The sequence below is a fragment of the Lepidothrix coronata genome, unplaced genomic scaffold (assembly GCF_001604755.1).
Source record: "Lepidothrix coronata isolate B3197 unplaced genomic scaffold, Lepidothrix_coronata-1.0 Scaffold0, whole genome shotgun sequence".
Classification (NCBI taxonomy): Eukaryota; Metazoa; Chordata; class Aves; order Passeriformes; family Pipridae; genus Lepidothrix; species Lepidothrix coronata.
This window is the reverse complement of record NW_016690180.1, coordinates 16,927,166-16,943,441: the sequence shown is the minus strand read 5'-3', so window position 1 is coordinate 16,943,441 and position 16,276 is coordinate 16,927,166. Positions and strand designations below refer to the sequence as shown.

Genomic DNA, 16,276 nt, shown 5'->3' with positions numbered 1-16,276 from the left:
TAAAGCACAAACCAGGGCCACAGTCATATGTTCTCACAATGACCAAGAAATAAACAAAAAAGGGAATATATGGCCTTTGTGGATAAAAATGTCCCCCAGAATTTTTTCCCACTGCAGTTCATTACTACATATCTACAGAAAGGGAAAGATCAAAATGCAGATGTTGAGTTCAGGCTTACACACTTCAGCTTTTCCCCTGTACCTACAGTGACAAAGCACCTTCACCCTCTGGAATCCACAATGCGCTAACAGTTACTGCAGCATGAAGGACAGCTGTGACCAAGTGCAAACCAGAGAAGCATTCACAGTATCAGTGTGAGAGGCAGATGCCCTTTTGTCAGCACCACTGTAAAATTAAAAACGAAACCCCAACCAAACCCCCACTCCAAAACAAACAAAAAACCAACTGTTGTAGAGCCACGAGGTAGGGGCTCTGAGCCCCTCTGGGGCCTCCGGGGCCCCCCAGCCCCAGTTGGGGGCTACAGAGACTTGGAACAGTGCTAGACTGGACTAAGCGTCTGTAGTTATGCCAGGAGATGTTTTTCTCCATGGGCGCAGAGCAGCAGCCGGCACTGACCAGAGAAACAGTGGCACAGAGCCAGGACAGATAAGACCTGAACTGGAGGAGCAACAGAGACATGCAGCATCGCAGAAAGGACTCCTGGAAAGGGAGAGAGAGAGAGCCAGCAGCAGAGCTACAGAGTCTTGGGGTAAGAACTATACCAGACCCCAAAACTCCCTTGAGACCCCTCTTGGAGAAGAGGAAGATGGACTCCGATTTTGGAGAGTAGTTTTGGACATGCAGCACCGGAGAGAGAGGAGCTAAGAAGCTCAAAAGACGTCCTGGAGCTGGACCGGGACGGCCAGATGGAATGCGGGGGGAGTTGACCTTGGCTCCCCCCACCCCCCGCCACTGCTGCCACATTGGCAGTTGAGACAGAGCACGGAGCTCTGCAAAGGGGAATTTGAATCCCCTGAGGAAGGGACTTTCACGAAGATGCCCCTGCATTTCGTGATATACCTGTGGTGACGCGAGTCTTGTCCCTGCTGGCAGTCCACAGGTGAGGCCTTCGCTTGGACTGAAGGAGAGCTGAGGGGTTTGGAGACTCCCTTGTGTGTATTGAACAGAGATCCAGCTACAACAACCCAGCTATCAGCTGCTGCATGCATGTGAAGAGGACAGATGACCTGCTGCCTTAGAAGACACTGCTTAGAGACTGGAAGGGATCTGTCCTTCTTTTCCTCCTGGACTTTTATTTGGAGGGGAGAAGAGATCTGATCATTGTAAATACTATATGTCACGGTAGAGATATTGTGATCGTGTGTATAATGTGATATGGTATTTATTTGTACAGTCATTGTAATATATTCCCTTTCCCCATTCTGAGTCTGGTGTGTTTTGTCTGGAAAAACCCATCTCACATTAGGTTGAGATGTGGGAGGGGGGCTTAGACTAGGGGATTGGATTTTAAGGCTATCTCAAACCATGACACCAACCAACCAACCAACCAAACCAAACCAAACAAAAAAACCCCTCAACCCCCAGTTTAACTTCTATAGTTGACTAACTGAAGCCTTAGGTAGGGGCAGAATTCTTCACACTTACTATTTTCTTGCAATTTCTTTTTCAAATTTTGATGAATAATGGAATTGTTCAAAATACAACTTTAAAAGAAGAATACAAATCTCAGTAAAAATTATCTTCTAAAAACAATGACCTAAATGTAAGGGGTTTGTTTTGGGGTTTTTTTTAAGACGCGTTTAGGACACCCTTTTTTCATTGTACCGAGTGAAACAAATCCATCTGGGATTCAGGACTTTTGATTGCATTTTTATAACAGAATGAAATGAGTAGTTTACTTTAGCAGTTGGTACAGTTCTATGCCTGGAATTTTATCATAGTTTGCCATGTAATTTAAGTACTTAATTTCTAGCAACTACTGCTCTCAGTAGTTGCTACTGGGGAGACAGCAAGGATAAAAAATATCTACAACAAATTACACACGATGAATTTTTAGTAGCCTCATCATAGGGTTTTTTGTGTCACTAGGAGACAGACTGCCTGAGAGAAGAGGAGGTTAAATTGGGTAGTAAAAAGAAGCCTTGTGTGGAAGGTGACCTTCTGAGAAAAGGTATTCCAGCTCTGGCTGAGCTGAGGAATTCTGACTGCTACAGAATTATATTAAAAGCAGCTTATCATTCACTTCTGAAAGAGAGTTGTCCTGGCAACTTTGCTTTATACCAAGTCATGTGCTACTGCACTTATGCATTTGTATGCCTTTGACATATTTTCTTGACTGGACTTTTCAGGAATCCAGTGCTGGGATGCTAAATCTTTAATCCTACATCATAAGACAGATACCAAGCTACTTAATTGTCCCAGAATGACTTCTGCTCCAGGACTGCAAGGCATCAAAGTACAGGCATCAGTTTTATCCATATTTTCTTGGACTTCAGCAGAATGTAGGCACCAGAGTCCCAATGTATTTACCCATGAGCAGAAACAACTCGTCCTTGTCAGGGAATTGGTGGTGAAACAAATATCTCAAATAGTTTTGCATTCTATCTAGTCAACCATGCCTTTTTTTAGAATGACAGGTCTTAATGATTGCCAGTAGCATACGTGGAAGAATCTTTTCAAGATATTATTGTGTTTCCCAAAGTACTGGACCAAGAGATTCATTCCTCATACTGTGTTTACAAGAAATTCACAGTGGCTTACATGGATATGCTATGCATTGGTAATGTGTTTTAATACCTTGTTATTCCAGGAGAAAGAAGAGAGAAAAGGTTAAAAAAAAACCCCAAGAGCTTTGAATTCATTTAAACAAATGAGTGGCAGGCAGCAGACTGGATGTAAGGAAAACACTGATCTCTTGAGGCAGATTTTGTGGCATTAGTTCCCAGCAGGATGTATATGACCTCTTGATTTTAATTCAGTATTTTTAGGAGACAGTGTTAGTTTCACTGTGCTCTCTGCTAGCTGGAACTCTTGACAAGGTGACAGCAATACAAAAAGATGATTTATTAATTAGGATTTCCAGAGAGGTTAAAAGGAAAAAGAAAGGACAAAGGCAGGAAAAGAAGTAGTAGTAACTGAGTCACTGGTAGTAACATCACATCAGAGGAAAGTTACAATGAAAGAGTCCCTAGGAGGTAAATGCTGAATGTCCAAATGTTCAACAAATTCATAAGTGTTCAGAAAAAGAGGATTAATACTGAAGGTAGCAAAATCCATTTATGATATTCTGTGAAGAGTTAGTGGATGAGCTGCAGAAGTACCACATGGAATTGAGTGACTGGGATGAAGTGATCAAAGACAGAAGGCAGATGAAACAACACAAACAACTTAATATGAGGCAGATAGGAAACCCAACTCTATCTCACACCATAGGGTGCTGAAAAATGGACACATATTCTCATAATTCTTACTTCTAAGAAAACATTAGCTTAGCAGCACTTCCAGAAAAAAACCCCAAACAAAATGTTTTTAAGATTACAAAAGTGTAAAAAGAATTGATAAGAAATCATACAGAACTGTTAAAATAGGGGGACTGCACATTTTTGAGTACAAGATGACCTGGAATTTCTAGACTAAAAAGTATTTAGCAGAAAGTAGCAAAAGACAAAGCACTTAACTGTATGTACACTGGTGCCTGCGCCACCTGAAAAAAACATTGTGAAGTTCAAGAAAAATAATTTTAAATCCTTGTATATAGTATTAGTTTTGCCAGTTCAAACGTATCCTGGAAAGAGCCAAAATAAGTGATGCTTAAGTGGACAGAGATAATTCAGTTAATTCGGGAAAATCTAAGATGAGCCTTACTTAACCTCCTAACTACTGACCTTCAGCAGTGCCTCCTAAACCATATTCCATCTGCAGGGAGCTGTAAGTTCAGTGAGTGTCTTCCATACTGCTTCAGCATGTGAGTGGGCAGAAACATGAAGCAGGATATATTAATGATATATTCCACCAGTCATCACCTTCTCCGTGCCCTATAGACACAATTATATGTGTCTGAAGGCTTTTTCCTTCAAATTCAGCTCCTCTATGCCCCACACTGCTAAAGCACCAGCATTGCACATCCCCTCTCACAGCTCCCAGATCCACAGGCACAGCATGATATTTACTTCATGCTTTCAATTCACCACTTCTGTCTCTCACCTTTGCCCTGTCAGGCTTTAAAGATTTTAAAGCCAATGCACCTCCAGGTAGGTATAGATGTAGTTACAGTACTCAGTCTATGCCTCATCCCCTGGTGTACCCTTTGGTAGTATTTTTCAAGTAGCTGTGGTGCAATACTGCTTTGGGACTCCAGATCCAGATGCAGATTTGATGCGGATTACCTAAATGTAAAAAAGCTAGCAGTACAGAATATAAACTAAAATGTTGCATTGCTTGGAAAGAACAGTATTCAGGAAAAAAAAGTCTCAAACAACTTTTTATGTGGTTGTTTGTACACTCATACATACAACACCACAGTATGCATTTATCTTAAAGGTAAGCTGTAACAGAATGACAAAATCAAAGTTTCCTTACTTTGATCAGTAACAATACAGCTAAAATTGCATAGATACACGTATTTAATATCCTTCCGATATTGAAGTAAACAGTCAACACAAAAGCACTGAAAATTGTAGATACTCTATTTTCTGTAATGATTCCTTCACTCTTTACTGTTGAAATCTAGTTGGTAGATCTCCTGACAGGCGATAAGACTATTAATAATAATTTTTAGAAAAGATGGACACAGATAGCAAATTGCTTATTTACAGGTGGAACTTCCTGTGCATCAGTGTCTGCCCGTGGCCTCTTGTCCTATTGCTTGGCACCACCGAGAAGAGCCTGGCTCCATTCTCTTGCACCTTCCCTTCAGATACTTACAGACATGGATGGAGTCCCCTCTCAGTCATCTCTTCTTGAGACTGCACAGGCCCAATTCCCTCAGCCTGTACTCAATAAGAGAGGTGTTCCAATCCCTTCATCATTTTTGTTGCCCTCCATTGGACCCACTCCAGGATATTCAGGATATTTCTACTGCTTTGTGAAAGGCAGTTTTCTCCCTGATGAAAATGAATATTTTTTTCCTATATGGTACAATTTAATTGATAAAAACATTTTGGAAGACTAGCTGGGAAAGAACTGGCCTTAGTCCTACACCGACTCAACAGGATGACATTTCAATTACTGACACAGTACGATACTATACAGACAACAGGTGGGTAATTTAATAGATCAGCCCAGAACTTCCTGTAAGCAATACATACAATCCAATTAGTTTCCCACAATAGACTACAGCAGTTATTGGAGGAGCATCAACCACTTCATCTGGTAAGTCTTCACAGGGGAAGGAATGCCCTGCTGTTTCTATTCACATCTGTCACTCCAAATTAAAGTTTCAGAGCACTGTGAACATGGACATTGGGTATGTTGCAGCACTTGAATTCACCCGTGTGTGGCAAGAAGGAGAGAGCCTGAACAGCAATGAAATTCCCAAAACCTGCAGTCAGGGTAACAGATGCATCAAACTGAAGGGGAGCAGTGACTGCCAGCCACTGTCAGCATTTCTGTCTTCCCTGACCTGGATTTCAGTTACTGTTGTAACACTGTAAACTCAAAAACCAATCCGTTTTTGAAGGAATAAATATTTCTACTCTGTATTTTAGAAAAAATTTGCCTTCAATCTTACAGCTTTAGAGTTCTGAGAGTTAAGACATGACACCACTCTGTCCTCTACCTATTTCTCTCGGCCCAAACTCTTCATGAGGACAGATTTGCCTGTAGCTTTATATCAAGGATGATCTGGTGCACAATAATAGAGATGTATCAGTGCCTGTGCATATATGCACGTTTTTATATACTAGTGTCGATCATGCTCTTCTTTGCCCTCTCTCCTTGCCCTCACTCTAGGTTTTCCTTAATGTTTTATTTTATATTTTCCCTTCTCTTCGATATTAATTTGCATCTAATTTTCTTTGTTTGGTTACACTTTTAAAAGTTATTAGCTGACTAAAGAAATTAAAAATTTTCTCATCCTCACTAAAATGCCCTGATACCTTTTCAGGGATCCTCAGGAGCTGTGCATACAGGCTACTCAGAGAAGTTAATTATTAATTAATCAGTAAGGTGGAATAGTTAAGATTAATTCAGGCTCTGTTGAGACCCTCTCATTTAGAATTAAAATAAAATTTGGTTTAATTTCCTTGAGAAATGAATTATGCTAAAATAAAATAAGGTCACTTCAGTTCTGATTCTTCTGCAATGTAGCAGTTTTGCTTAATTTGAATTAAAACTGCACAATTCCTTAGGTTTCCCTTATGTTGCAATTCCTTTCCTGAACTGATAATGAAAGAAGCTTACAAAACTTGTGTTAGGCTGCAGAACAGCAATTCCAAAGTAGCTTATTGTTAGTGTTTAATATTTTTTGTCTGGAAAAAAAAGTATCATATTTTGGGAAAACTGACTAAATGTATATGATGATTACAACAATCGAATAGTTTCAGATGCATTTTCTACAGAAAGTTCTACAGATTTTACTATTGTGGATTCCATAGGCATTATTGCTGGGGAATTAGATGGTTAGACATATCTGACGTGAGATGCTGAGCATGAGAGCATTTAAAACTTGCAAGTGAAAATGAAAATTGTACAAAAGAGCAATTTGTTTAAAACTGGGTGTACTTACACCGTTTGAATATATATGTCTATAAAGGTAAAAATCATAACTTTTACATAATCCAAGATAATCTAAATCATCAACATCAGTTGATCGTCAACAATAGTTGTTCATGTCAGTTACTGTGTGTATTCTACTTGATTAAAAATGAACGCAATTTTTATTGCCCCACACTGGATGCATCTGAGTGTGTTTGCCAGCACCACGTCTGAGCAGCAACTCTCCTCTCTCAAGTGCTACAGAAACCAGAGCCCCCAGGTCGCATCATGTCCTTGTCCCGAGGGACTGATCTGAGGGAAAATCCTGACCTGGGATTTTTAAAGAAATTCTTCTTCAACTAACATAATAAAATGTGGCCATTAGACTGAAAAATCTACAGACAAACTGTTGAAGAGTAAATGACAAAAAAGCCTAATTCCTATTTTCAAAGTTGACTAAGGAATCTATTTTCTGCTGACCCCTACAAATACTACCATAAAACAAATATAAGCAATCAACTGTCTCTTATTTTTCCTGAAATTAAATTATCATGGCTGTCATAGAACGGTCTGCACAGCAAAGATTCTAAATGTTGTTTGATTTTATTCACCTGCCTCATAAAAGGTATTTAAAAAATAACAAATCTGCCAAATAAAAGCAGACTAACAAAGTTTAGTACCTCATTTCAGACTTATTCAGTTTCCTAAATTAATGAAGTATGGGTGCTGATGAAAATAGATTTTTTTCTCCCCATCCCAGACATTTTTGATTTATATTTAAAAACTAATCACACTACCTAGGTGGACTCTATTAAAATTTCAAGAGGGTAAATCAAATTATTACCAGTTTTAAAAGCCAATTTGACACACAAACAATAATGCTGTATATGCTTATGTATTCTGAAGACACAGTAATGACAAAACTTAATTTATAAGATTAGGATATCAATATTATTTGGAACAGAACTTCAAAAGAAGAATTAGTGATATGTTAGAGCTCAAAACTGAAGAAACCTAACAACATGCAACGTTATGTTGTATCTTCAAAATGTTCCACATTAGCGGAAAACCCCAGTAACCGGGTCCCCTGAAATACCTGCTGTACCTTTAAAAAAAAAGAGTTTACAAAATAAACTTGTCTTTAATTTTCTGCAGTATTTCAGTGTGGTGATCCCCCTAGGTCCAACTGTACATACTTGCATCATCTACAGACTTCAGCTAAAAATTTAAAGAGGTAAAATTAGCACTCAAAAAAACCAGAAAATAAAGGTAGTATCTTAGTCAATGTTTACTAAAATCAGTTGATCCAATGCCAACAGCTTTTTGCAGTGAAAAGTTTGGGAGTTCCATTCCAGATAGTTTTTAATTTGTTTGTTCTATTTTAAATTACTTCAAAAGTCAGTATTTCAACTTTGGAAATGAAAGAAATATTGGAGTGAATTGCTTTGTCTTCCCTGACAGGCTGTCACTATGAAGAGACAACAGGCACATGAAGAGTTCACGCTAGTCAATATCTAAACCAATTCAGAGACACAAAAATCTACAAGTAGAATTTAAATGAATTGGGTTATACACAAAAATGATAAATGTTAAAAATGCACACAGTCTGAAAACACAGTAAAGCAAGGAATGACCACCACACTTTCCATACTGGGAAAGAGAATCGTGGTGTGTGACAACCGGTGTCACTACGTTATTGCACATAAAAACATGACTGCCAGTGTAATAGGGTATAAGGTTGGCTTTCACCACAACCACACAGAGGTGTAAAGTCTTACCAGTTCTATCGTTTCTACTTAGCTGTATCAGAGCCAGTCACGCAGAATAACTAGTTAAAGACTAAGTGCTGTTAGCACACAGTTCAGTGCCCACGTATTTCCAAATCAACACATATCACTGTCATTTTCCAGATTGTTCACTTACTGTATATCCAAACATAGTATCATCTATCTCTAATGTTCTTACAGAATTCAAAAATTAAACTATTAAATAGGGAAAATATTTTCTGTTAATGCAGGTTCACATTTAAGACAGCCCTTGTGGACTGCTGAATATTAACATGTGGTTATCCCAGTTTGGAAGAGACTGCCATTCATGAAACAAACAGAATACATCCTATTACTGCAGTCATTAAACGTACATACATATATTGCCATATTCAGCTGAATTACATTGACATGGTTTCTCATTTTTATCCATAGCTTACATCTGTCCCTTAACTGTCACAAATAAAACTACGAAGCAGATCCAAAAATACAGGGGTTTTAAAACCTCCACCTAAATGTGTCATGGTTTGAGAGCCCCAAAAATCTAATTCCCTAGTCCAAGCCCCCTCTCACATCTCAACCCAATGTGAGATGGGTTTTCCAGACAACCACACGAGACTCAAAGTGGGGGAAAGGGAATATATTACAGTGACTGTACAAATAAATACTACAATACATTATATACAATCTTAGCTATCTCTACCATGACATAAGTATTTACAATGGATCAAATCTCTTCTCCCCTCCAAGTAAAAGCCCAGGAGGGAAGAAGGAAAGATCCCTTTTCCACTTTCAGAGCAGCAATATCTCTAAGGCAGCAGGCTTTCTTCTTCTCATGCAGCATCTATATCTGGATCTCTGCCAGTACACACTAGGGGTATCCAAGCCTTCGTGGCCCATCGTCTTCAAGTGAGGGTCTTCAAGACACAAGGGGGTCTCCTTTCACCCCCCTTGGCTCTCCTTGGATCTCTTCCAGTACACATGAGGGGTATCCACCAAGCCCCTCAGTCACTCGTCTCCAAACGAGGGTTTCTCATTTCTATCCATAGCTTACATCTGTCCCTTAACTGTCACAAATAAAACTACGAAGCAGATCCAAAAATACAGGGGTTTTAAAACCTCCACCTAAATGATAAGCTATTATCACTGCTTCTGATAGGATGCATCCATCTCCCCTAGTTAGGCCTTCAATAGAAAGTTGCTATAAAGGAATAAAAACTTAACAACCAAAAAACCAGTCTGTGTACTCTAAGTTCATATTTTTTTCAGTTTGCATCCAAATTTCTAATCTAAGTATACCCTACTCCTTGCTGCTTCTATACTCCAAGGTACTCCATACAACAGTACATACACAGTTAAGAATTGCATTATATTGCATAAGTCTGGAACATTCATAATGCTGTCATTTCCTAACATGTTGTGTGCACAATTTGGTAACTTTCTAATAGTTCCTTTAAGAGTATCTTTAAACATAATATTGAGTATTGTGTCCTACATAGAGCTGAAGTTTAAATATTATCTTTATAAATTACGTTAGTAGTTCGGTCTCTCTTAAGAACATTACAAAACTTAGGACTTCCAAAGGGAAGATGATTAAGGATAACTACAGGATGCTTTCCACTGTGTCATTTGCAAAAGAAGTTGAACTGTATCTTACATTATAATTAAGATTCAGATTTGGAATGAGAGAATAAAAACTCAATCTTTTCAAAAGAAATGGTTTGCAGCATGGTAACTTAGTCTGTCCATTTCCTATTAACATACCACATGAAGCCTTAAGACTTCAATGCAGACTCATTCAGAAGGATTTGGAAAAAACCTTTTTAAAATAGGCTATATGATGGACTTAATGTCTTAAAAATATGGAACGTTTGAGGAAAATATTTAAACATATTCAGGAGAATATACTTAAGGATTAGGGTATTGCCTTTAGATCCCCTACTTCAAGATATTCTTCTACCCACATAATTTTTCCACTACCGCTTCATGCTTCTGTGAAGTCCAGTCTATTTGCCACACGCAGGATTATAAAACTTAAAGTTGAAACATTTTGCACAGTACTGAGTTGCAAATCGGGAAGAGCAAAGGCAGTCTATGTAGGCCCTTTTCTGAAGAGGGGAAAGTTTATAATTTTTTGAGTGTTTAACTGTAATTCATTATCATATATTTTCTAACTAATTACTTAAAATCTGAGCAATTTTCTACAAAATTTGTTGGAAGTTCACAGTAGGTCTGCAGGTGCAGCATGAGAGGTATATTGGTAGAACTGGGTTTTTTTGTGTGAATAAAGGAAATATTTATAATCTGCTCCACCGTGAAGCAGAATGCAGCATAAGTGCATTAAGTTAAGGCATTCTCAGCTTTTCCCAGCATTTATTTAAAGCTAACGGCTGCTAAGTTCAATACATCTTTGGTATTCTGTCTCAGAATACTGTCTATAGTACAATCTATTTCTAAACAAAAGCCTATAGGAGTGATAATACATACAGGCGTAGGATAATATAAAAAAAGGCATTTTCAAAAGCCAGGTACTTAACCATGCAATAAACTAAGAATCCTAGCAACATTACAAGAGGACTCAGGCGAAATTCAACTAACATATTTGCCAATTTAGTTTGGGGAATTTTTTTTTTTTGTTTGCTTGGGTTTTTTTCACATATTTTTCTCTCAGTGTTTGCTATTTTACACTTAGCATCTCTATCAGCTATATTAACTAGCAGTATGAAGTCTACTTAAAATCCAACTTTGTTAACATTCACTGTCCACCACACCCTTCCACTGAAGTGATTTCTCTGAGGTAGACTAATACCAAGACAGCATCAGCAGAAGTTTTCAATGCTAATCAGTAAACTGAGCAAGCATAAAGTACAATGCAGAACTTTAAATGAAATCTTGATTGGTTTCTTTGAAATTAATGAGGCTTTATTCCCTAAACAGAACATGACAAAGATATCAATCTTGCACATTAGAACCTGTAAAATTACATATAGAGAACACTGCACCTCTTTACATGAAAAATTTCTGAAACCCAAGAGGTTCAAACTATCTTGTAGGCAACAGCCAAGAGACACAGACCTTAAATCTGGAACTCTTTCCTATTAAAAATAAATGAAAAAAAGGACTAATTAGGTTCATGAACATTACTGATTTAGTATTAGAAAAAGGAAATATTTCAGCAATACAAAAAAGGCATTTGGAAACTTATTAAACCCATGTTTGTCCATGTATATTGGCATTTTAGCTGTTCCGTGACATCTTCAAGCCACAGAGTCCTTTCAAAATAATTTTAGTTTATATCTTATTTGCATAAAAAGGGGAACATCTTCATCTACTCTTTGTCTCATGTTGTTTAAGATTATTTTGATATTTTGGATTATTTTTCTATTTTAATTCTACTTCTCGTGTTATTTTCCATACAAGTTAATGGAATACTATTAACCTGCATTCAAAAATGTTAATTCCTCTTGGAATATGAAGGAGCAGCCCCTGAAAGCATTCACTGTAAGCTGCTATCCCAAACAGTCTTAGACTTTAGGCAGCGATAGGCACGAGAAATACAACAGTCAGAGGAGCGCAGTTGTGAGGCCTCCCACACCTTCAAGTCTATGCTCAGATGATATATTCGTCTTGACAGCAGGCCTGAAAATATTTCTGTGCACAAACAGGCGAAGACTAGAGACTAGAGATTTGGTAACCTGGTTTATCAAAGAGCATGCCATCAAAAAGTACATCCCCTATTGACAATTAGATTTGTTTTAACCTAAGAAAAATCTCAAGCCTGTGATCAGTGTTACTTTACACGTCATCAGTCTCAAGATCTAAAAACACATAAATAAAAAGCCTCAGAAAACCCCACATCAGTCCATGGCTTAAGCTACAAAAACCTAGAAGAGTGAGATTAATTCAGTTAGTTAGAGAGTTCAATTCCTTCTTTCTTTGTACACTTACATGCTAACTGGGAATTTGATTCTGTCCTGTAAAACCTGTCTTCCTTTTTAATATTTAATATCTTATATCAGGCATTTAATATAAACATGCCTGAAAAGGACATACTTGTGAAAATTTACCACTGAAGTCAATGACAGTTTTTGTTCCATCATCTCTTTAATCCCTGTACTTTATCAGTTGTTAAGATGACAGTTCAGAAAAACTTCCTGGCCACTGCTCTGAAATCACATTTTCTCCATTTTAAAATAACCTGTGATCTGTTTCTTGATCTCACAATGATTTATCTAGTTATTTATAACATGCAAATCCGCACTGCATCCAAAAACTGAAGCAATCTCTAGAGCTGCGCTAAGTTCTTTATGACGGTGTTTCAAAGGCACTTCCAGCACATGTCAAGAGACAGAAGGCAATAAAGTAGGAATTGGTATGACATTGGAAAAAACACCATCTTCAAGTATTTTAGGGAGTTTTATTCACTTGTGGAAACACATCAACAATATATGGCAGAAATCATGGAAAATTAAAAACTTTCTTCAAAAGACTTTCTTTTCACTACATTTCACTACATTTTGCAGTCAATCATAGTAACTTGTTGTAAAAAAAAAAATCTGATAGAGATCTGGATGTATTCAGGCAGAGACTGCCATTTAAAACCCATTGTAAAGATTTATGCAGCATTTACCTTCAAGGAATGGGGTAGTTCCATTAATATTGGTTCCAGCTGAGTTGACTATTAAGTACAAGTCCACGCTTATGTACTAGTGCAGACAGCTATATGAGATCATTTTTATTTTAAACATTGAGATTTACCACAGAACAGGTCTGTAGTGTTATAAATGATTGTTATGAAACACAAGCTATAAAACCAGTAAGCAACAGCAACTCTTTAGCTGGGCCCATAGCCAGTAAACCCAGTCTCCCTTCTATATCACTTTCTCTTGTTTTCTGATCAGCGTAATCATGCCAACTGCAGCAAAGCTTGTACCCATCTGTAGATGGCTACCCATACAGAAAGGAAGGATGTATTAGATTCAGTGCAAGTGCTTTCAAGATCGTGTGGTTATAAACTATGAAGTACAATTTAAACATTCAGGAACACCTGAAAAAGAAACTTGAGGCTAAATCCTATCAACAAGGAAGTTAAATTATGTTCATCATTGTGCTCCTTAGTAAACATTTACACTTTGAAAATAATTGGTCACTTGAGTGAGAAGACCGCCTGCTTTTAAAAAGTTAAATAAGCACACTGCTTTGTTTCTGATAGCTACTCTAAATTTTTGAATGCTCAAGATAGAAATAAAGTAACTTTCATATACAAATTAAAGTACAACTTTCTAATAATTTCAACTAGGCTTTCTCATTCATCTTCATTAATGATCAACTAATTATCAACAGAATGAATTATGCATTAGATTTTTCAGGGGAAACAGTAACTAGTATTGCAACAATTGAGGTTAATGACTAGGACTGGGCTATGCAAGAGCTTAACAGTGGTGCTCTACCTCTCCTGGCATTTCAATTATTATCACATAATCTTGATCTTCTTTGCTACACCATTTGAACATGATGAAGTCTATTAACCTAATAAGAGTAGCAATACATCATTACCTCTAGTAAAAACAAACTGGAGATTTCCTAGGAAGAGTCTCAGGTCTTAAAAGTTTCTAAGAGTGGGGTTTTTTTGCTTGCTTGTTTGCTTTAAGGAAATATGTTTGAGGCCAGCCCACTTGGCTTTCCAGTAATTTATCACTGAAAATGTGCTGCTTAATTATAAACAAAAGAACTTCTTTTAGTGGTAGCATAAGAATCACTATCCACAGAAATTCTTGAAAATGGTTTTGAATTGTGAGCTTGAAAAGCTTGCAGCACAAATGTCAGTCTGAAAAGTAGCATAATGTGTGCATGATATCACTAGATAGGAAAGGAGAAGCTTGGATGACTTTGTGAAAAAGAGTATGGGTATGAATTTCTAACATAGCTTGCTTCTTGCATCATGGATTATTTAATTTCCACAGCAACTCACAGGAGCAAGAAGCCAGTGCTTTCAGAGAAATCTGAATTGATGCAACTCACAAAAGACAAACTATGATAGACTAATAATGGTACAGAAAATAAAGGCAAGGAAATTCTATGTTACCAGACGCTCAGAGTTACTAAAAAGCTGTGTCAGATTGCCCTAAGTTACAAGCATCCTATAAAGTACTCATTGTCAACGTTTGTGCCACAACCTTTATAGCATTGTAACCTGAATCTGATAAATTGCATGCATCAATACTTCAAATTATTTGTGAAGAGTCAACTTTGCTCTCAAATCTTTTCATCAGTGCCTAAACAAAAAACCCAAATAACCAGCCCACCACCCCCAAACAAACGAAATCAAAAAGCAACCAACCAAATGCCGTCAACTGAAACTTTCAGAAGCAAAATAAATGGCTTTTAATTCTCAAGAATCATGTTAGTATAATTGGATATTATCTGCTGCTGATGGAATTCCACCTTTATAAGAGAAAAAAAGTAACTGAAGTCTAGAAAGAAGCACAATTATATTTCATAAATACAGAATGACATCATGTAAACTATCATATTTGTCAGCTGTTGAGAATAGATATAGAAAATGCTGAATTGTGAGAAAAACATACTTTCCAAAGGGCTAAGAAGAAAACTACAGTGTCTGTTCAGTCTAGCTTAGAAATCTTATCTGGTACTGTACAATTTGTTCAAGGTTACAAAAAAAAATTACCTAAGTTGACAACCACTATGTTTCAAATTCTTTAAGGGCACAAAAGCACAAGTGTTATTTAAAGTTTACAACAAGATACTACAACATCATATTGACAGTTTGCAGCTGATTTACATCTTTAGACAAGCAAAACCATGCCTCTGAAAAAAAGAATACAGTCTGCTTGTCAAAGTAAATCAGCCCAGGAAAGGGTGAAATAGAAAGCATAAGATGCCGACTGTTTGGTTTCCCACAAAAAGATTCATCCTTTCTGACCAACATGTGGCTTCTCTGCATTACCTTTAACATGTACAGGTGGATAGGTGAAAGCACACACACTCACACCCCAATTTGGGTTCATGTGTGTAAATGCTTAGAGAATGTCACACCGTCTAAACACTGTAACATAAGTCTATGCTCTGTTTTCATTATGATCTGCCACAAAACACTTCACAGATCTTTAATTATTATTTACAAGATGAAAGGAATGATAATATAAAACAATGACATCTCCACATTACCCTTAGGCAATTCTCTTGTTATCATGCTGCACATCTCGACTACAGAGAAAAACAGTCATTACCTGTGTGAAGAGAACCTGTGATTAGCCTGAGAAGGTATTGAGCAAATTTCAATATTTCCCGCTTACACCGCTTCCTACAGCCACTCATCTTAGGCAACGGGGTATTCCTCTGAGGAGAGCCTGAAGACTTTGCCAATAAAGGGAACAGTTTCTGCAAGCAAAACTTCTGGGGGCAGTTCACAGCTTCCTCACGGCCGAGCAGGCTCCCGCCGATCTACCTTGGGTGGCTGCGAAAGGGACCCCCGCGGCAGCCAGCGGTGCGGGGCGCGGGCGCTGCCACGGCTCGGCTCGGCTCGGCTCGGCACAGCTCTGCTACGCAGGGCACAGCCCGGTGCAGGCACAGCACAGCCCGGTGCAGGCACAGCACAGCCCGGTGCAGGCACAGCACAGCCCGGTGCAGGCACCTCCACGGCCACCGGCGCCCTGGCGGCGGCCGGACCCGCGGCAGGCGCTGCCCGCGGGCGGCTCTGCGGGCGCGCAGCCCGGCGGGCGGGGCGGGGCCGCTCCCCGCAGGCACGCACAGCTCCGCACGCACAGCTCCGCACGCACAGCTCCGCGCCCCGGGAACGGCCCCGCTCGGCGCTGCCCTCCGCCCGCGATCAGCA

At 38.5% G+C, this 16,276-nt stretch overlaps 1 protein-coding gene across 5 annotated transcripts in view; it reads right to left on the bottom strand.

Moving 5' to 3' along the window:
* KCNIP4 (potassium voltage-gated channel interacting protein 4) overlaps positions 1–16,276 on the bottom strand; it is a 413,215-nt gene that overhangs the window by 297,374 nt on the left and 99,565 nt on the right. Inside the window, exon 1 of one of the 5 annotated variants that reach the window (XM_017838537.1) lies at positions 15,672–15,924. The exons of the other annotated variants lie outside the window; for them this stretch is intronic. Within the exon in view, the coding sequence (XP_017694026.1) occupies positions 15,672–15,759 (88 nt within the window). The 5' untranslated portion in view covers positions 15,760–15,924. Of the gene's footprint in view, positions 1–15,671; positions 15,925–16,276 lie in introns of those variants that run through there. 5 annotated transcript variants of the gene reach the window in all.